Here is a 21,137-nt window from a genome sequence, read left to right on the forward strand (position 1 = left end):
TACCTCTGTGCATTCTTATCGTAAGAATATTGATACCAACAAAACTCCAAATTAAGTAAGTAGTATAAACTAACAATTATCTCCTCTTCCAATGAGGGGGATGGGTTAACATAGGGATGGACGTTGTGGATGAAGCCAACATACACTTGTCAACAAGGAAGTAAGGTCTGTTGCATGCCTTTTGCGTCAATTGATGCACACTAGTGCATTTTGTGGTCTTGTCAGATAAAGAGCAGAAAGGCTCAATAGGTATGGTGACATCTCTGTCAAATGTTTCAATGTTTTAATGTTGGTGGAGGTGTCTGCATATCTTTACACAGCATTCACAATGAATACTGGGAATAGTAAACAAATGGGAGCTTCACTGTAGGTGACAATTGTCTTTTTCTTAGCTACAAATTTTATTCAAGATTTGGCTACGATCCACAATTATTGCAGTAGAAGATTCCTTTAAAACTCATTGAGGACTGGCATAAATCTTCCTCGATGGTTTCAGTAAATCTGTGGGGGCATGTATTGTAATGCAAGGCTATCTCTCTAATCAAACTTAAATCAAACATTTGGACTAAATTGCTAATGGAAAATCGTAACTTTAATAATGTCATCTCGATTTGAAACTGAAATGAAAATGAAGCATGTCTCAAAATGAAGAAACATTCCAGGGTATGAAGGGACATTCAGGATGTGATCTGCATGAGCATAGTGCACTGTAAAAAAAATCAAATTAAATCATATAAAATCAGAGGTTTCATGATTAGTATAATCGGAGAAAGGTATAGAGGAAATTTAAAGAAAGAGGTGTGTTAGTTTTAAGATAGAGATAACAATGACATAAGCTGCTCTGTTATGCCATTTTTGACACAATACCTCTTTAGACTTATTTTGAAGTTCTTCTGCCTCCTTTTTCAGTCTAGCCTTGTCCTTCTCTAGGTCTGCAATTGCGTCGCGTAAATCGCCAGCCTCTTTGCTGGTGTTTAGTCGCTCGAATTCCAGTTTTTCCACTACAGTCATTTTTTCTTTGGTGGCTATCTCAGTCTCATGAAGACGGGCAGCAATCTTATCAGCTTGTTTTTTGAATTTTTTTGCCTCCTCCTCAGCTTTGGTCTGGGCTTCACTGAGCTGAGAAACCTGAAGTTTGAGTTTTTCGGCTTCAGCTACGATCTCCAATTGCCTTCTCCTCTCTGCTTCAAGTGACTTCTGGTATTCCTCAGTTTCCTCTTCCAGACGCCGTTGCATTAGTTGTTTATCCTCCAGCAGCTTTTGTGCCTGCTCCTGAGCCAAGTCCTTCTGTCTTTGGAGCATCTCTGCCTCAGCTTTAAGTCTGGATGACTCTTGTATGGCCTGCATTTTCTCTTTGAGCATTTTATCAGCCAGAGCTCGTTGCTGAATGAGGTCGTCTTCTGCAATCTGTCTCAAGCGTGCAGCCTCTTGGGATTCTACACTAAGTCTAGCAGCATCCTCTGCAAGCCTTTTCATATTTTCAGCCTCCTCGGCAAGGAATTTCTGCGAGTTATCTTTGTCTTTCTTGAGGAGGCGTTGATTTTCATCCTCAATTCTGAGTTTCAGTTTGAGTAGCTCCTCCATCTGAACCTTGACTTTGAACAGCTCCTCTTCAACCTGGCCCCTTTGTTTGACGGCATCATCAACCTCATCCTTCAAGCGCTGCAGCTCGTCATCCAGGAGAGATTTCTGTTTGTCAGTGTCATCAAGCTTAAGTTTAACCTTTGTGAGCTCTTGCTCCACTTGGAACTTCTGTTTCAATGTTTGCTCTGCAAGTTTTTTGTGCTTTGCCATTTCGGCATCGGCTTGCTGCTTCTGTTTGAGTGCTGCACCTTCTGCTTGTGCTCGTTTTGCAGCTTCAAATTCAGCCTCCTTCCTCAACCTCTCAGCATCCTCCTGAGCTTTGGCTTGGATTGCAGCTTCTTGCTCGGCAGCTGCCTTTTGCCGTTCTGCTTCCTCTGCTTGTTGGCGGAGGAGAGCTGCCTCCCTTTCTGCCTTCTCCTTAGCAGCCTCAGCCTCTTTGGCAAGCTTCTTGGCTTTTTCATACTCCTGCTTTAGCTTCTTATGCATGATGCTATCCTCCTTCTGTTGGGCAAGGACACTTTGGACTTGATGTTCAGCTGTACTGCATTTCAGAGCTGCTTGTTGGGCTGCAACAATCTGTACTTCTGCTTCGACGTCGGCCTCGTCCTTCTGCTTTCTGGCTTCTTCTGCCTTCTTCTTCAGACGCTCAAGCTCATCTTGGGCGATCTTGCGTTGTCTGGCAGCCTCTTCCTCCGCAGCAGTGATCTTCTTAACTTTCTCCTCTGCTTCCCTCCTCCTCTTCTCCTCCTCAAGGGCAAGCTTTCGTAGTTTCTCTGCTTCCTCCTCTGCTCTTAGTTTGCTTTGTTGAGTTTCCTCTGCAATGTTTTTCAGTTTGTTCAGTTCTAGCTCAAGATCAAGTTTTCCAGATGAAGCCTTTTCAAAGTTGAGCTTAAGAATTCGTATTTCTTCTTCGACAACTCGCCTCTGTTTCAGTGTGTCATCAACCATTGCCTTTTGCCTTTCCATTTCAGCATCAGATGATTTTTTGAGTTGGACAATCTTTTCTTCAATCTCTTTCTTGTGCTGGTTGGCCTCGTCTTCAAGAGCTTTCCTCTGGTAAGCCTCATCTTCAGCTGCCCGGCGGAGTCTTTCGTTTTCAGCCTCCTTCTCTTTCAGGGCAATTTCAGCCTCTGTTTTTAAATGAGTGGCCTCGCTGATTGCAGCCAGCTTCTCTTTGAGAATCCTCTCAGCCTCTGCTCTTTGACGGGCTGCCTCTTCCTCAGCAACTTGCCTCTGATGCTTGGCCTCCTCTGCGATGGCTCTAAGCTTGCCGGCTTCCTCAGCCACGTCCCTCATCTTGGTGGCTTCAGCCTCAAGAAGTTGTTTGCTCTTCTCTGTGTTAGACATGGTCTCCTTTTCTGCCTTGGACTTAAGCTGAATGAGTATATCCATTTCACTCCTCACTTTGGCCAGTTCATCCTCCAGCTGTTTCCTTTGTTGTTGTGCTGCAATGACTTCATTCTTCAGGCGGTAGAGTTCATCTTCAAGGAGGGATCTTTGCTGTTCTGCGTTGTCAAAGTCAGCCCTAAGTCGAATCAGTTCCTGTTCTGCAGTGAGTTTCTGCTGAGCTGTGCTGTCAGCTACCTTCCTCTGCCTCTCAAGTTCTTTCTCGGCCATATCTTTCTGCTTCAGGGCCGACTCTTCAGCTTTGGCTCTCTTTTTGGCCTCACGCTCAGCCTCCTCCTTTTGTTTCTCAGCATCTTCTTGAGCAAGGCTCTTCTTGTGAGCTTCTTCTTCAGCCTGGAGTCTTAGACGGAGGGCCTCGTTGGCTTTTTGTCTCCATTTCTCAAGCTCTTTTTCTGCCTCTTCTCTGGCATTTATGGCATCCTCCTGTTGTTTCTTGAGATGCGCTGCTTCTTGTTGAAGCTGTAGGACAGCGCCATGCTCCTGTTTGAGTGATTCTTCCAACTTCGAGGTCTTTTCCACAAAGGAGCTGTGTTTGCTCTGGAGCTCAGCCGCGGCACTCTTCTGGGCTGCCACGTGAGCAACCTTGATTTGCCTCTCCTTTTCAACCTCTGCTTGTTTCACTTGCCTTTCAGCCTCCTCTGCCTGCTTCTTGAGGTTTTCCAGGTCGTCCAGAGCTTTTTGCTTTTGTTTAGCAGCTTCTTTCTCTGCCTCAGATTTGTGTTGGAGTTCCTTCTCTGCTATGCGCTTTTTTTGGGTCTCTTCAATGACTTGTTTGTGGAGCTTCTCAGCTTCTTCCTGAGCGACCTTTCTGAGTCTCTCTGCTTCAGCTGCTCTTTCACGGAGTTGCTTGAGCTCAGATTCCGCGGTAGACTTTTGTTTTACTGTTGTCTCAAGTTGGATCCTGATAAGGTAGATTTCCTCCTCAATCTTGGTCCTGCTTTGAAGAGCCTCATCCACCAGTTGACCTTTGTCCTTGATCTGCTGCTCCGATAGGTTTTTGAGCTCATGAAGTTCCAGTTGGATGTTTTGCTTTTGCTTTTCTGCATCTACAGCAGCAATCTCTCTCCTGTTTACTTCTTCCTTCATCATGAGCTTCAGCTCTTGAGCCTCTTTCTCAGCTTTGGCAATGGCCTTTGCGTGAGCTGCAGCTAACTGCTTCTGTTTGTCTAACTCAGCCTGCATCTCGGCCATTTTTTTCTGTTCTTCCGCTTTGAGTTTCTTTGCAGCTTTCTGCATTAGTGGAAGCAAATGGTAAAGAAAGGATTAAAATCAAGCATGACATGTTAAAGGTAGCACTTTACATTAACCAGCTCAAAATAGTGTGGATTAAAATTGGGATTACTATAGTAATCCCAAACTAATCACACTGGAATAAGAGCAATTTAATGTACTGTATTACCCAGGCAATGTTAATGTTAAAGTTAGCTCAAAGGTCAAGTCAAAGATCAATCACTAGATGCAAATTAGATGCACATTTATTAAAGTGATGTTAAATTCACGATGCAATAAAAATAATTAATGACAAGACAATACGGGGAAAAATGGATGATGAGCATGAATCAATTAATGTATGGAAACAAAATATCACTTCACAGCAAGAAAATCATATGGCATGCACTGTAGCTGTAGCACTAACTTTCAAAAACTGCCTAATAATTGTGATTCTGATATAAAATAAAGTCTACAATTTAGCTTTAATTATTAATTGTTGAAATATTTATTTAAATGTTTATTGCAAGTGGCAGGAGTAGTCTTATTTAAAATAGTATCTTCCACACATATTTATTGTATAATCACTGTTCAAATATTGATATATTTGAGGTAAATATATTCAGTTGTTCATTAAGGTAGGTTTCTGTTGAACTGTTTAACATAAAAATGTTTTATGTCTATCTGTTTTTATGTATATGGTCTGTTTTTTCTTTTAAATAAGGACAAAATGCTTTATACTTTATACTTTTTTTTTTATCTCATCCCATGCACTGGGGGTTCTTTAAATCACTTTTTCCCATAAAATGGAATGGAAAGGAAAGTCAAAGTAAAGAATAACAGGTTCAAGTGATGACACTTTAAGTTAGGAAACCAGTTTATGACTCCAGGAAGTGTAGGAAGCACTGTAAGATGCGTTAAAAAGAATATTGAGTACATAGTGTAAGTAAGGAAGTGCAGCTATTTACTGTAATTCTATAAAAGGCTGCAGTGAAAGCAAGAAAAGAAATACGCCATGAAAAGCCAAAAGGCACTTTGAGAAAGACACAGATGTTAGGATGACAGAGGGAATAGAGATTATACGGTACAGTAGAAACACTGTGAATAATTTACCTCTTTAATGCTCAAACAAGTTAAGCATTCATCATGGCAAAGCACTGGCAAGCAGTTAAGAGAAGCAAAGAAACAAACAAAACATTAGGGTTAGAAAATAATGTGGAACTTTAAACTTGTGTTAATTTGGGGGGAAAAGGGAGAGCTTGAAAACCATGAAAAACCAGGCTGAATCATAGAGTCACTTTGATTTTAACCTCAGGAAGAGAAGTTGCCAGAAGAATAAGAAAGCAAAATAAAATCGTGGTGAAAGAAAGAACCCCTTACTCTAAATCTACAATGTCACTTTACACACAATGAATGGAGATGGAGTAGATACTACACACACACAGTGTGCTGTCTTTAATTGAGAATGATGATCTCAATGTAGTTCCAAAAGGAATAATTATTTAAATACCGTATTAATTTGAATGTAAACACACTCAAACCTCATGCATCATATTTCTTTGCAATAATAACTATTTCTTTTCACTGTTTCCCTATTTCTTTAGCTTGATATGATCACTACTGAAAGCATATCATATGCTCCAAAAACATCTTCCTCTCTTGCTAACAGATCAGCTACAGCAGGCCAATGTTTCAAGCGTACCCAGTGTAAAGGAACCATTTGTCACCCGTACATTAATGTGCGTGTGTGTGTAATGTGTGTGCGTGACACACAGTGCGTGCATGCAGGAGTTTTCGGTGATCGGCGGGTAAACTCGTTTGTTGGTTGGTTGATTATTTGGTTTGTTTGTTAGGTTAATGTTAGAATTTAGTTTGTTTGGGATCCTCAGCCAGTTGTCACGCACCTCCTCGTCCTCCAGGCGGCGCTGCGTTTCGGTGATGAACTTGATGTACTGACTAGTCAGAGTCATCAGCTCACTGTACCGGGTCCTCAGTGTTACATACTGATACAGGGAGAAACACAAAACACTATATTTCAGCTTCATGCATATGTCTTTCAGAGGGAAATCACTGAATGGTTCAATCAAAGTATTTACTATTTCGTAGAAGGACTCCCTAAAAACTTGATATCCAACTCGCATTGGGTCGTTGCGCCACTTTTTGGATAAACTAGCAAGAGCGTAACCTAAAAAGTTGTTTAGTAACCTAATCTTTGGCATATCCCAAAGATTTAACCTACATCTTCAAATAGAAATAATAAAAACATTTGTGACACTTTTTGCTCGGCTGAAACAGCTCACTCACTTTGGAAAAAATATAAAAGTAAAAAGTGCACAAATATATTGACATTTAAATGGACTACTAGATTATTTACAAGAAACATTTTACAAGGCATATTTTTTGTGTACATAGGTTTGAGAGAAAATATAGAAATGATAGGGAACGGGAATAGTATATTCTGCATGCCTTCATACTGGACATACATCAAACTGATCGTTTGACTAATTTTCCAAGTTTAGAAATAAAACTAGCCCACACATACACTCAGACCAAGTTTTGATTTTCATTAACCCAAAATGATTCATGATTTTTTTCTGCATTCTTACAATTGTGCACACTGGTTATCATGTAGGTCTAAAGTAGCCTAACTCATTATCTGTCATCATCTCCAGGGTCACAGTCCTAAGTGGTACAGCTACTGCAAAACCGTCCCAGTGAAATATCAAGTTTTTCGGCAGTCCCATTTTCTAGAAGCCGTATCCAACATGGTTTGTGAAGAAACAAACCTCCTGAATGATGTTGTCAGAAGCAGAATCCAGTTTAGTTTTCTTCAAGGGAGAAGCAAGAGGATCCGCCTGAGCATTGTAGGCGACTAACTGGAGTTCATAGTCCTATTTGGAAAAAAGACATTCTCCATACATCAGTTATGCCACAAATACTTTTTTCTAAATACTTCAAACTACAATAATTAAAGCAAACGTGTCGTTCTATTCTCACCTTGATAGAATTGATGTATGCTTTAGCATATTTTTGACACTCATCAACATTATCTTTGTTGTTCTCAATCTCCTCCAGTAGTTTCTGTTTTGAAAAAATTTTTAAATAAAGAGTTCAGCTCATTAGTTTCATGTGAAAATAATTGCATGTAAAATAAGAAAGCTGGTAATATCAAGTGGTATACCTTCTCCTGTGACAGTTGTTCTTTCAGAGTTTTGCTGTCGGTGATGGACACAGCCTGGATCTTCTCCTGCCTTTCCTTGGCGTCGGTAATCCAGTGGATCAGCCAATCGTAGCTCTCGTGATAGTAGCCGAGCTGGCGGCCGAGCTGCTCGAGCTCTCTCTGGCGAATGTCCATCTGGGCGAACACGGCCTTCCAGCGGTCCTGAAGACCCGACAGGTGCTGGCGGTAGTGGTCCAGCTCAACGTCACGCTCGCTGTGAACGCGTGACATCTTGTCGCTCACTACGGTGGCCTTCTTCAGCTCTTCTTCCAGAGAATCAAACACCGGCTGTTCGCCCTCAGCTTCACCTCGCATTTTCTGCAGATTTCATAGAAAAAAGTCAGCAGTGAACAAACAATGTCAAAATCACCCATTCAGATTCATTCATAACGTTGACATTCAAATTCTAAATCAACATTCAATTTATTAATTTTTTGCATATCTGTTTATTCTGTCTAAACCTGGTATTTTTGCACAGTTGCAGAGAGATATATTATTAGTATTATACTATTTGTAGAATTAGATTCCAGTGGTGTATAGGATTGTTGCCCAATTTCCAATAACTCCAGGGCGTTGTAAAGTCTAAAAGTCCAATTGTATTGATAAAAAGATTCACAACATGTTTCAATCTAACAAAATATTCTGCTTCAATCAATATGTGTTGGCGTTTAGCATAAACATAAACAACATTTTCACTCTGATAAAAAAATTAAATAGTTTAATCTCCCACTTGGCACAAAAGGGAGGCACACACCTGGAATAACGGGGCAGTCTAGCAAAAATCAAACAGCACCATATTACATTAATATAACAATGACAAATCCTTTGTTTTTGTTTTATTAAGGGTGACGACTTCATTAAATATGATGCCGACATTTGAAAACCTCAATATCAAATGTAAAAAAAAATGACAAGTGGTACAGCCCTAGCATACATCACTTCAGAAAGTTCTCCTCTAACATATGTTGTATTTCTGAACGCAGATACATAGTAAAACAATCATATGCTGTTTACCTTGAGCTTGGTTCTGTAAGTCTCTACTTCCTTGACATCGCCGGGCACGGTGTGCACCTCGCGCAGACAGTCCTCATACTGCTTGAGAACTCCCTCAGCACCCTGCGTGTTACGGATGACCATTTCCACAGTCTTCAGCCTGGGGCAAGAAACAATAAGTAAATCAAGTAGCAAGGCATAGTGGCATTAGTGCACTTTCTCTTAACTCTCAAGAGAGAGAATTGGCCGCTGGGGGACTCACTTCTCGAGATAAACCGAGGAGAGCATGTAGGCATGATCCATCTTCTGCACGGTGAGGTCAAGCTCTGAGCGCAAGACGGGAGCTGAGGCAGACTTCTGAGGGGAGGCCAACACCTCTTGTGTCTTCACAGACACCTTATTAAGGTCCTTCTTGAGGCCCTCGAGCTTCACCTGGACTTTCTGTACAATAGAAGGTAATAAGAATTAGCAACATGTAAATAGTCAAAACTTTAACTGACAAAGAAGTACCAGAAAGCATATATTGGATAAAGTGCAAAAAGATATGGAACATATTTAAGTCGACTGCAAACGGATTGCTGAGCAGTTCAATTTAAATTTCTGAGCTGCAAAGTCGGCAAATGCGCTCAGTTGATCAGCAGAATGCGGTCGGGAACGCAGCGGTGGAGATGGTTTGTCAGTGTTTGGAAACACGTAGTGACCAAAGTTTCCTTGCTGCATCAGAGTCTCCCACAGGCAGCTCGGCTTAGAAAGCTCTCACTGCATCATACATGTCCGTGATCACACGGCCCTGAAGCTGCAGGTTTAACAGTGAGATGCTTCGTTATGTCGCACAAACAGTCCAGCTCACATCGTCCCAGAGATCTGTGCTGTGTTTCCCTTTGCTTTCCAAAAACTTTCATTTCATTCACACATTTAAATACTTCCTCGAATGTATTTCCCCGTGGTTGTGCCATGCATTGATTTAATTACCAAAACCGGTCGGGCCAGTTATGACACACATATGATATTTTCTCGCGGGCCGGATATAATTTCCTTGAGTTTGACACCCGTGCAGTAAACACTGAAACGTGCACATAAATTAGATAAATAACATAAGCGTTTAGTTTATTTAATAAAAGAGCACGTGTTCAATGAAACACTGATACTGTTATTAGTAATCGGAGACGTGTTATTCTTAAAAAATGCATGCATAAAGTTGCATTCAAATGTATTAAATATATGGCTCTCAAGGAAATACATAAAAAAATATTTGGCTTTTATGGCTCTCCCAGCCAAAAAGATTCCCGACCCCTGCTCTAGGGCCAGTGGGTGGCTCAGAACCATACTTTACATTTACTTCCAAAGATGTTGGGTCATCAGACTTATATGAAAACTAACTGATGATGCTCACAAAATGTCAGGAGGGTCAGGCACATGGGGAAAACTGCTGCTGACAAATGACCAAACCATTCAAACACACTGCCTAACATTTTGCATCTCTCTACATTGAGACAAGCGTTTCCTTGAAAAGAGGACATTATTACAAGCAACCTGAGAAGTGAAGCCAATGCAGAAGTGCCTTAAACCTGCATTATTTCTAATAGCCAGCAGGGGGCGACTCCACTGCCTGCAAAAAGAAGTCTGATCTTACAGAAGTCTATGAGGAGATGGCTCTACTTTTCACTTAATTTATGGCCTTATTAAGACAGATGATACAGGGTATAGGCAACCTTGTGATTGACAGGTCAATCTCCTTGTGTCTAACTAACATAGTAAGGTGGTGTAACTAAGATAGTCACAATGCTATGTACAGTACCTTCTGGTCTGTTGCCTTCTGAACGCATTCCTTCAGAGGTTCCTTCTCCATAGGTTTGCGGATGCGAGCCACAGTCCCAGCCTCACAGTCCTCTATACGCACACGCAGGTCCTTGATCTCAGAGATGTAGTTCTTACACAGAGTCTCATCCTGCTGACCTGTGTAGCATCACATGTATTTGTTTAGCACACCAGAATCAATTTAGCCTTTTGATGCATTCAAATAGATTTTTAAATACGAAAACTCTACACACAGCTTAAATAAGAGTTTTGTGTAAATGGCACAGTATGATATGGCACGTTTATCATTTGGTATTGTTGGTGTTTAACTACTTCTACTACATTTTTGACGTGCACATAAGCACGATCATACATGCAGCTCTTCATGTGTTGTGACACAAACACACGCAGCTCCTTATACACTACAGTCACAGCATACAGCATGTAGCAAACATTTTCTACCTCAGTAATCAGAACATGAGGTGATATGGCTGCTGGACAAAAAGAATAACACACTTTAGCCTAAATATCGATTTGTGCAGAGCTTCAAATAAAAAGAAAAGCAACGTGGGAACCCAAACAACATGCAGCTCCTTCAGAACTCTAGTGTACCATTAATGGTTACCTATCAACATCTCATCCAAAGCGTGGACACACACTAGCTTAGCGAGTTTAGACCGGTTTGACATCACTCACCTTTGAGCCTAACAACCATTCCTGAAAGGTGAATGACAATTATAAACTGTAAAGCTGCTGTTCACTTATTGTATATTCCCTTTTCTTTCTATATATACTGTATATATGGAAGCCCATAGGGGACTTTATTAAATGGCATAAAGTCCCATGAAATATGTCATGATCATGAAATATGTAATTCAACAATAGCATTATAATGTTCCATATATGTATTTATTATTTGAGTAAAATTAAAAACGCAAATAATCCCCTTTGCGTTTTTATTTTCACATACTCGTGTGGGCGTTCTATGACCGTATTAAAATGTTAATTCAAATTAGAAAATGTAAATGCAATAAAAAAATAATCTGGTTTTCCATTCATGCATGCAATATGCAAGTCAAAATGAAAATGAAAATACAATAAAAAATAAAAAGGCATTTGATATTCCATTTTCAAAGACTTCCTGCTATATAGTGGAAAACTTTCAAATGTTAAATCATATTTTTACATAAATATTGCTAGCATAAATTGAAAATCAGGTTAGATTGTTTATATTGCATTTTAATACTCAAATGTGATTAAACATTTGAGTATTGTCCACTGTACAGAAGGGTATGACTTTTTAATATGGTCATAGAGCGCCCATACGAGCATGTGAAAATGAAAATGCAAATTGGATTATTGCATTTTCATTTGAAGTTTATACTTAAATAACACAGACATATGTAGAAAATGATAACGCTATTGTGGTACTACAGTTTCAAGTTTACATGATCATTTTTAATAAAGTCCTTTATGGGCTTCCAAATATACCTGTGAATAATAAAAAGCTAACGTGTTGTTTAGAGAAAAAAAAAGTTACCTTTCTCCATTGAGCGAAGCAGGCCGTCAAAATGCTGGGTGGACTTGGTGTAGTCCTCCTCCACCTGCATGCGGTCGTCAGGGCCAAATAGCTGTGAGTCCTGGCTGTCGCGCATGTAGTCCTGGTAGTGGAGCTCCAGGTTCCTCATCATCAGCCTGTACTCCTCTGGTTTCATGGACTTTAACTGCACGTGAGGATGAAGATGGAGAAGAATTGGGGGGAATTCATTACTAAGGAGGCAGGACTTCAGTGGTATTCTGCTGCATATTCTAACTTGATTGAATTATGTATTTTTGGTTTGGAGTCTGGTTCATTGACGAAATCATTAAATAACATACTTAAGCAGCATTGTTCAACCATTTATTTAATAAGCTTCTATTAGCGATTAACCGCTAAAACATTGGTATCTAATTTTCTACTTTTCTAAGTACAGTTGGCTAAAGATTGTATGTTGTTGTCAAACTAAATACTATGTGTTATGTAATGTTCTTTCATCTTGCACAGACAGCTCAGCTTGTGATTAAAGTTTACACCTATCCCATAACATTTCACCTCTGAATGGCTTCTTTTTTCTTTTTTTGCATAAAACACTCACCATGGTGATGTTCCAGGTGCGTATCTGTGTGTAGTCTCTCATCAGATACTGCCATGACAGCAAGCTCTTCATGTCTATATGGAACGTCTGCCACATGGTAACCATCTGCTGATAACCTGAATCCAGACTGAAACGCAGAAAAAAGAAAGTATTTCAGATATTATACTTTACCATTTACAGTTTAGTATTAAAACCATTATGTGTTTTGTGTAATGTGTCAGAGAAACATTGCAGGGAATTCCTTTCTTAAAGGCATACTACACCCATGAAACACAGCGGGAGTAATTGATGTATAAAAGTGTAATTTTGTGGGTAAAGTATTCCTTTAAATCAGTTACCAGTTAAAAGTTATCTGTAGCATTGCATATTTCCCATTAACCCTGCTGCTTATAACTATATAAACACATGTGGGTACCACTGTAAGGAACATCTCTAATGGTCACTATTGGGATTATTATGTATTCTCGCTGTATTTAAAAAGCTAGAGTGGAGTTCTCACCTGGACACACTGTCCACGGCCTCCTTGTTGACTGGAGGCACCATGAAGCAGACAGAGGGCACCACTGCCTCGTTTCCAAAGCGGTTCAGCACCTTCCAATTGAAGGGCTGCGAGTTGTTGAGGAGCGCACACTCGTCTCCTTTATGCACAGTGATCTGAAACACAATCCACGATCAATATATCACACACATCAAAGAGGGCATGTAAGATTTTCCGGTGACCAGAATCGCAAATCACTGACCTCTTGTTGCTTGAAGTCACAGACAGCCTGAACGGGCAGTTTGCCTTTGATGGAGGTGGTGGGGTTGCGCGGTTTCAGCTGGATGATGGACTTCGCTCTCTTGTTCAGGCCGGTCGCAAGGGTCTTGTATTCATTCAGCTGTTCCTTCTCCTCCTGGTGAAAAGTAAATCAACACAAACAAAGATTAAAACTAAAATAAGATCCAGCTTTCCAAAGGGACTAATATCAGTGGTGGCAGAATTATTTAGATCCTTTATTTCAGTAAAAGTTTGAATAAAACACTGTGAAAATACTCCACCACAAGTAAAAGTCCTGCACTCACAACCTGATTTAAGTAAAAGTATGTAAGTATTATCAGCAAAATGCACCTAAAGTATGAAAAGTATGTCATGCTGCTGCATTATGTTGCATTTAACATAATATACATTCTCATTCCTTCTACATCTTCTTCTGAAGCTCATCTGCCATCATCATCTACATCTGGATATACCCATGTAACATCAGTTCCGGTATATGTCATAACCCACCACAGCATCCTGCAGCAGATCCTCCAGGCGCGTGGCGGTGGTGGAGCGATCACAGCTGTATTTCTTTTTCATGTTCTCTTGCATCTTCTTCATCTTGTCCTGAGCTTCTTTCACATCAGCAAAGAACTGCGAGGAAAGAGGGGACAGCACATTGAACTCTTTGCCCTATGAATACTGATGGATGTTTGGTGTTAGGATTATTTGACGTGTTATTAATATCTCTGTTCCACACCTGGTAGTAGGCTGTGTTTTCTTTGAGGTGAGCCTCAATACAGCAGCACAGCTGAAGGATCCAGCTCCACTGAGTCTGCAGGGCGGCTGTGAAGGACTGCAAGAGACAAAGAAGAATAGATGACAGAGCATTAGTCGACGCCTAACTCAGCAGCTTTCATACAGCGTGTGGAGTTTTACTGTTCAGCTCAGAGTAATCACCTCGACTGTCTTCTTGCCAGGATGTCCATCTCTGACAAGTCTCTCTCCCATGGCCTGGAGATCATTGACTTTCTTCTCTCTCAGCTCCAGCTCCCGCATGAGACCCTGGACAACCAAAATAAAGCAGTTAATAAAGATAGTCTCTTGAGAGAAGAATCATTTAATTTCAATTCATCTAAACATCTTTAAAAACTAACAAAATCTTCTATTAAAACACACCGAGTAGTTGTCTTTCTTCGCTGTCATGTTGGTGTTCCTGTCACTCCAGTCGAAGTTGACCTCCTCCTCTTCTTTGTCGTTTAACCACATCAGCTCCTTAGTGGCAGCGCTGATGAAGCCGTGGAGTGAATCCAAATTCCTTAGACGGGACTTGGAAGAGTTCTGAAAGAAAAAAGTAGATCAAAATACCAACAGATTAAAAACAGCACTCAAATACTTAGAACTACAACTTTCCGTTTAGTGCAGTTGGAAATATGAAAATATTTACCAGTAGTTTGCCATACTGAAGGTCCAGTTTACCCATGTATTCTTTGTACGAGCCCTTGCTAACAGAAGATAGCTGGCTCTGCAGAATATGAAAGAACAGAGGTTACTTTTAAAATGAACAGCACAATGTCAGACAGTGTGTAATCCATTCTGATAAACTACCTCGTCAGCCCTTGCTCGTTCAATCTTGGCCCGGAAGTCCTCCACGGTCTGGTGCAGGCCTCTGTGGCTGCCCAGCTGGGACTCCACAGCGGGCAGATCGGAGCCCCACTCAGCGCCATCGATGCGGAGCTGGTTCTCCTCCACCCACGCCAGGAGGTCTTTGACATAGCGAAGGGTCACATCATCTATCTCAGGCCGCACCTTCATGGAGGTATGCTGGACGGTCTGCGTCATGGGAACCTGGACCGTCGTCACAGAAGTCTTCAGGCGGAGGTTGTAATCGGTGCGCAAGTTCACCAGGCGCTCATGGAGGCGGTAAACCCTGTGGAGATGAGAAACACAGAACTTCTTACTTTATACTGCTGCTGTTTCTGTATTCCAAAGGGTTTCGTAACAGGGCGTGTTATGTTAAAAGTTGACTTGAATGCGGTACACGTAGCACCCACCTGCGGTACATCTGTTCAGCCTGAGGGTGGCGCCCGTCCTTGAGTATCTGCACGTCGTTGAAGAGCAGGCGGATCATGTTGTCTGCCTTGTCCAGCTCCCTCTCCACCTCTGCTGTGTGTTGGGCTGGTTTCCCTGCGTTCAGCAGACGGATGTCCTGAGGGGATAAAAGCCAATAAAAATATAAATTTCCATCTTCTTTTCAAATACCAACAAAATTAAACATAAGCATCAACCCTTTCTCTGTCTGAAGGGTACTAGAGAAGTGAGTACTTTCATAGAGTTAGGTAGGATGTTATCTGTCATCTATTTGGGTTTAAAAGGTTTTCTCCTTGTCACGATGAAATTAACAAAAACCACATGGTCTAAATGATCTGGATCCTGTCTTCGCTGTGAACACACACCAAAGCATAGTGTTTCTAATGTTCAACCTGAGTAAGACTCACTGTCTGCAGCAGGGTGTCCAGGTGGTTGAACTGGCTGTCGCAAGACACAGAATCCATCTGGACTTTAGTGACGATCCTCTGGAGCCTCTCGAGTCTGGATGAGATCAATAAAGCAAATTAAGATCAATAAAACAAAATACATTTGTGCCTGTCTCACCTCCACAGTATCAACTCCTTCCTTGACATTTCTAGGGATAAAAACCCATGTTAGACAACCACATTGCATTTAGACGAATGATCACAACTTACGACCATGTGCGTTGCAGCAAATACTCCAGTTTATGAGGGTCACTCACAAATGCCATTCCACAACTTTTTTATAAAAAAATACAGTTCCAGCTACAAGAAGCTCAGTCCTTCTCACACTCCCATTGTGTCTTTAGGAAAGTACTCGGCCACTTAGCAGCCCGGAGTGAGACAGAAATGTTTTCTAACAAAGACATCCAGTCTGCTCATTCAGTCAGTCCACATCTCAGAACCATACACAAGGCTGTCAGACTGCGAGGTGACCGGATCATCTCGTGACACCAAACCATCGCATTTTACAGGCATGATGCAACGGCCACTTTAAACACATAGAACATTTATAATGTCTCGTCATATTTCATTGGACCTAATTCTATCATTGTGTGTGTCCAATTATGAGGAACACATCTTGCTTGTTTTCATACAAGCCAAACAGTCTTCCACCAGAATGTTTGGCTCCTCTCCTCCAACCCAAGCACGGAAATGATGCGATAAATCTGCAACTAAAATATATGATGGCAAAAAAGAATTCAGAGTTGTTTGATAAAGAAGCTACTTTAGTCAAAGATAAACTACACACTGCCTCATGCTTGTATGCCTCCGCCAGTTTTGCAGTTTACATCCATATCTGTCCAAAATGTCATAATTTTATCCTATTAGACATTTGTGTGAAATTACATACTTTTTTGAGGTAAATTATTGAGTTATGGCCCAAAACATGTTTTGATAGGTCACAGTTTTTGTGACCTTTGACCACAATAATCAAATAATTTCATCCTCAAGTCCAAAGCGGACGTTTTGTGCCAAATGTGAAGAAATTCCCTTCAGGCATTTCTGAGATATCACGTTCATGATAATGGGACAGACGGACAACCCGAATACATAATAGGCAGGCTCGGAGGCATAATATAAAACATAATGTATATTACAAAAGTATTGGCAATGATGTTCTTTCTTTGGGGATGTTGGAAGGTTAGCAGGTTACCTAACTCAATAACCCTGAGGCTAAAGCTAAGCTACTAGCTAATTGGCATTTTTTTGTTTTGAGCTCTATGCTATGCTTTATTTCTATACTGTTCTGTCTTGTTACCACTACACTCCTTGATTACGTAACAAACTAGTACAATAAAAATCTGATCCATAAATATATATTATCATTGCATATTCTTACCTCTCAAACTCTATCCTGAGCAGCCGTTCTCTTTCCAGGATGGCCACGTGAAGTCGACCCCATTCTTTCTCCACATCAATGGGATGGTAGCCTGGAGGGACTTTCACCTGACCAGCCTGCACGGCACTCTGTGAGCAGAGGGGGGGCAGAAGGCGTAAGCCATAACTCAAAAGAACAGAGTACAATAAAATACACAATGATAGAAAATTAAAGTTAGCTTGCCTCAAAGGACTGGTAGATGTGTTTAGACCGGTTCTTGTCGGTCTCTTTCACTGGCAGCTCTACCTCTTTGAACTTCAAGAACTGGCGCCAAAGAATCTAATGGAAAAAATACACAAAAATAACAATTATATTGGCAATTTCATTTACATGTCCTAAGTTGCATTTTATTTCCCCTCAAAAATGTGCTTTTGTTCCAAAATAAAAATAGCCAGCATCAACCTTTACAGAACAAATGCTGACACCTTTACTTGTGTTAATGGAGTTTTTTAGATCCTAATTCCCTAAACTGGATAAGTACATTAACACATCACGCTACAGGTCTAATAGTCTGTACACAGTGCGGTGCCTGTCCTCCATTTGTCATTCCCATGACTGGTGTAAATTGAGTCAGAACTTATAATGAGTCAAATAACTTCACTGTATGTCATATGAAAGATAAATGTTACTCTAACCAGACATAACTGCTTTAAAGAAGCACACCCAAACCACCACTTTTGATAAAACTGTGTTGCTGATCATTTGACTTCATAAGAAGAAGGCATGCTAGGATTTTCTTCTGCAGCTCTGACAGGGAGTGGCACACCAGTCATTCTCCTCACAATTAGACTATTATCTGCCTTTCGGCTGCATTTTCTCCAACACAGCCCCACCTACTATACAATGCAACAATGTCTATGGATCCAGTTGCCTCTATCTGCCCACAGCTAGACGTTATAAAAGCTAATCTTTGATCTAACAATGGAACCTCTTTTTCACAATATTGTGTTTTAGTCATTTTTTTAATTAATAACATAAATGGAACTTTTTAATGAAGAGCATTAGAAGCATTTCATTTGTGCTCTTCAGTACAAACATAAAAAAGACAAACCTGGAAGCAAAATATCAGCATATCATCTCACCTCTATCTCCTCATAGCTGGCAGGGAACTTCCTCTCCTCGAAGATCATGACATGGTGGCGGATCCACTGGAGCAGAAGAGTCACCAGCTCGTAGTATTCCTGCCAGCGCAGCTCCAGCTCCTGCAGACGACACAGCAAAAAAATAAAAGTCAGTCAGGGAGTTTAACAACAACAGACAGGAGGGCGCTTATTCTCCTGCGTCGCCATGTTCGATCACTCACGCTAAACTCAATTAGGGACCGAACAATGACAGGTCTTGTGTGAGTGGACGAGGAGGCAGATAGTGGAGAAGGGGTTGATAAAGACAGTGGGGGGAAGGAAGACAATGGTGGGAGACAGACAGAAAAGATGTTAGTATTTACCTTTATGTTAGTCAAGTTGAACCCTTGTGTCTCCTAAGGGACATTTGTTTTTCCTATATTTAACCAGATTGAGCCATTTTCTTATGTCTGCATTATGAAGCAAATACATATGTTTTCCTGAACAAAAAATAAAAATGCATCAAAATCAATGTAGTTACTAATCATTGATTTATTTATCCCTTTATTGATTTAGTATACATACATTTTTTTTTGTATTATATTTTCATTACAAAAACAGTGGCATTATGTAAACAAACTGGTATTTAAAGGGTTATTTTATTTATTTAAATTCTGAAAATTATTGATTCATTAGATGGAACAAGTTCTGCTCACGTTAGATCTGGCGCCATCGTGTACATCCATCCGAGGCATGACATCATACAGGGATGATACGTAAGTGATGATGGACTTCTCATCAGGGTGTTGGACATCGACATCTATGAGGAGAAGGTTAAATTGTATTGGTGCCATCTCATTATTTTACATTTCAAATGAATAATTACAGTCAGTAACTTGTAGAAATATTGCAGAATAACACACCAAACAATACTTAAATAAAACTACTATAAAAACAAAACAACTCTGGTGTTTCAGATGGAGTTTCGGCTTTGGGAGAGTCTTACCCTCAGGGTCCAGTAGGCGTGTCACTCCCAGGTCTCTCTCCGCCACATTGAAGGCCTGTTCCAGGTTCTCCAGGTTGGACTGTCTGTACACTTTGCCCATGTCGATGAGTCTGGGACTAAGGGAACACAAAAATGCACAATTAATCACCAACAGGGTCCAGCTGAGAGGAGTACATTATAGTAATCTTTATGAGAGTTTAATAGTATGACTACAATCAGTGTAAGGACGTACACTTAGAGTTCCAATAGCAACACTGCTATTATACATTTGATAACAATGTTGCAGTTGAAAAGCTACAATTACAAGTTAAGTGACACTAGTGGCTACTATCTGCATATGTAGTGTTGTATATTCAGGCTCAGAAATCAAAGTTTAAACGTGGGAACCGGGATGGAATTGAGGGTTTAATTAAATTAACCCTTGTGCCTCACTAGGGACATGTTTGGCTTTTTAATTGTGTTAATGCATATGCCATTAATATTTGCAAAGGTATGAGTTTTTTCTTTCTCAATTTTGGAAGTTCCACATCAGGTCCTATAATAAGTCTATAATAAACTGTTAAAATACAGACACTTAAGGACAGACTTGTTCCCATTAAAACGACAAGTGTTGATCCTATTACAGCATATACTCATCAGTATTTTATCAAATCAAACTTTCAATTTAGAGCCCTGTCTTCAAAATTGTTGTTTTTTGGAACTATTTTCCAAAAGATTGAGCCATTTTCTTGCCCTGTGAAACAAATACATGCTATCCTGTATTTTTTTTTCATAACAACATTGGCATTATGTAAACAAACAGGCATTTAAAGGATTACAATTCTGAAAATGAATCTATATTTGGTAATGCAGTATATTTTATGGCACTTTTTGACACAAACATTTCTTTCCTCTAAGAACATCAGAGCAACTTTTGTAAAGTGAGGCACAAGGGTTAACACATATACAGAATGAATGCATCTGTACAGGTCTACTCACTTATATAGTGTAACAATAATAGCAGCAGTGGCTGTGCTTTATTAAGACCTTCTGCCAATGGCTACGTGCTATTAAAGAGCCCACCTGTTCACTTTCTGACAGACAGGTACAAGCACCTGCCTGCCTCTGGGTGTTTTACTTGCTCTGGCAGATGTCAGAGCATCTATAGGTGGAATGTAATTAATAGAACAGCTAACGTAATCAAAGCTGATACATGTTGAGGAACTTGACTCCATTAACAGACAAAAGGTCACGCGTTAACAGAACCTCATCCGTGATGCACGCATACTCGCCTATAACAGAACTTTCAATCACAATATCTTAAACAGTTTTAAATGCATTACCAAATCTGCAAATTCAAATGTACAATGCATAGGCTACCCCTGCAGTACTGATTATGACATTTATTATACAATACGTGCACAAAGCTTCCTACAACTCTCTGATGCGTAGAGTGGTACGCCCCGTGTTTTGTCCATAAACAGGAGACGCCTCCACCTGGCGGATTTCTCGAACCGAGTGCTGCTTTGTTGGCTGAGAGGAGCTGCTCTGTCCCTCTCTTCCATGAAAGCTGCGGGACCTCCATCCGTGGACCAGTTCCTCGCTGATGGCGCGGGCCCCTGAGCTATTGGAGCCCCGCCCTGAGTCCCAAGAGGATCCCTCTGATGGGATATCCTCGCACAACATGACCACCCGGTTGTCCACATCGCTACCAAATAAGCCCAGCCCCCCCTTCTTCTTTTTAGACTTCTTCCTTATACTGAGCATTGTACAAATCTCCCAGACGGCTTCTTGTCCAAAGGCAAGTAAATACTAAAGTGATTGGCTTTACAGCTTCACGCTAACTCATCTTTTGATGGCTTGATGGTTGCATGTAAATCCATCCAATGCATCGTCTTAGCTGTCCATCATCATGCGAAGATCCTCTTAACCCTTCCTGTGAAAGCCTCTTAGTGGTACAGCAAAGTCACTGCTCCCTGATCAAGCTATGTAACGTCAAACCTAAACCTTCACACACCTACATAAACGCTGGACAATCTTGAATTATCATGAT

The 21,137-nt window shown here is 40.7% G+C and overlaps 1 protein-coding gene across 4 annotated transcripts in view; it reads right to left on the reverse strand.

The window, feature by feature from the left end:
• The window catches only part of plecb (plectin b), a 69,116-nt gene that overhangs the window by 9,750 nt on the left and 38,229 nt on the right, over nt 1-21,137 (reverse strand). For 3 of the 4 annotated variants that reach the window (XM_029450908.1, XM_029450907.1, XM_029450910.1), the window contains 26 exons: nt 19,106-19,221; nt 18,816-18,919; nt 18,121-18,240; nt 17,222-17,317; nt 17,000-17,127; nt 15,583-15,676; nt 15,139-15,293; nt 14,693-15,014; nt 14,532-14,609; nt 14,264-14,425; nt 14,045-14,149; nt 13,845-13,940; nt 13,613-13,738; nt 13,086-13,238; nt 12,845-12,999; nt 12,346-12,472; nt 11,751-11,934; nt 10,907-10,927; nt 10,212-10,369; nt 8,676-8,854; nt 8,435-8,573; nt 7,382-7,738; nt 7,198-7,281; nt 6,987-7,091; nt 6,105-6,203; nt 868-4,221 (listed from right to left, as the gene is read on the reverse strand). In XM_029450908.1, coding sequence (XP_029306768.1) covers nt 868-4,221; nt 6,105-6,203; nt 6,987-7,091; nt 7,198-7,281; nt 7,382-7,738; nt 8,435-8,573; nt 8,676-8,854; nt 10,212-10,369; nt 10,907-10,927; nt 11,751-11,934; nt 12,346-12,472; nt 12,845-12,999; nt 13,086-13,238; nt 13,613-13,738; nt 13,845-13,940; nt 14,045-14,149; nt 14,264-14,425; nt 14,532-14,609; nt 14,693-15,014; nt 15,139-15,293; nt 15,583-15,676; nt 17,000-17,127; nt 17,222-17,317; nt 18,121-18,240; nt 18,816-18,919; nt 19,106-19,221 — 6,817 coding nt within the window. The remainder of the gene's footprint in view (nt 1-867; nt 4,222-6,104; nt 6,204-6,986; nt 7,092-7,197; nt 7,282-7,381; nt 7,739-8,434; nt 8,574-8,675; nt 8,855-10,211; nt 10,370-10,906; nt 10,928-11,750; nt 11,935-12,345; nt 12,473-12,844; nt 13,000-13,085; nt 13,239-13,612; nt 13,739-13,844; nt 13,941-14,044; nt 14,150-14,263; nt 14,426-14,531; nt 14,610-14,692; nt 15,015-15,138; nt 15,294-15,582; nt 15,677-16,999; nt 17,128-17,221; nt 17,318-18,120; nt 18,241-18,815; nt 18,920-19,105; nt 19,222-21,137) is intronic. The other variant, XM_029450909.1, reaches the window with a different exon arrangement.

The sequence above is a fragment of the Cottoperca gobio genome, chromosome 16, assembly GCF_900634415.1.
Source record: "Cottoperca gobio chromosome 16, fCotGob3.1, whole genome shotgun sequence".
NCBI lineage: Eukaryota > Metazoa > Chordata > Actinopteri > Perciformes > Bovichtidae > Cottoperca > Cottoperca gobio.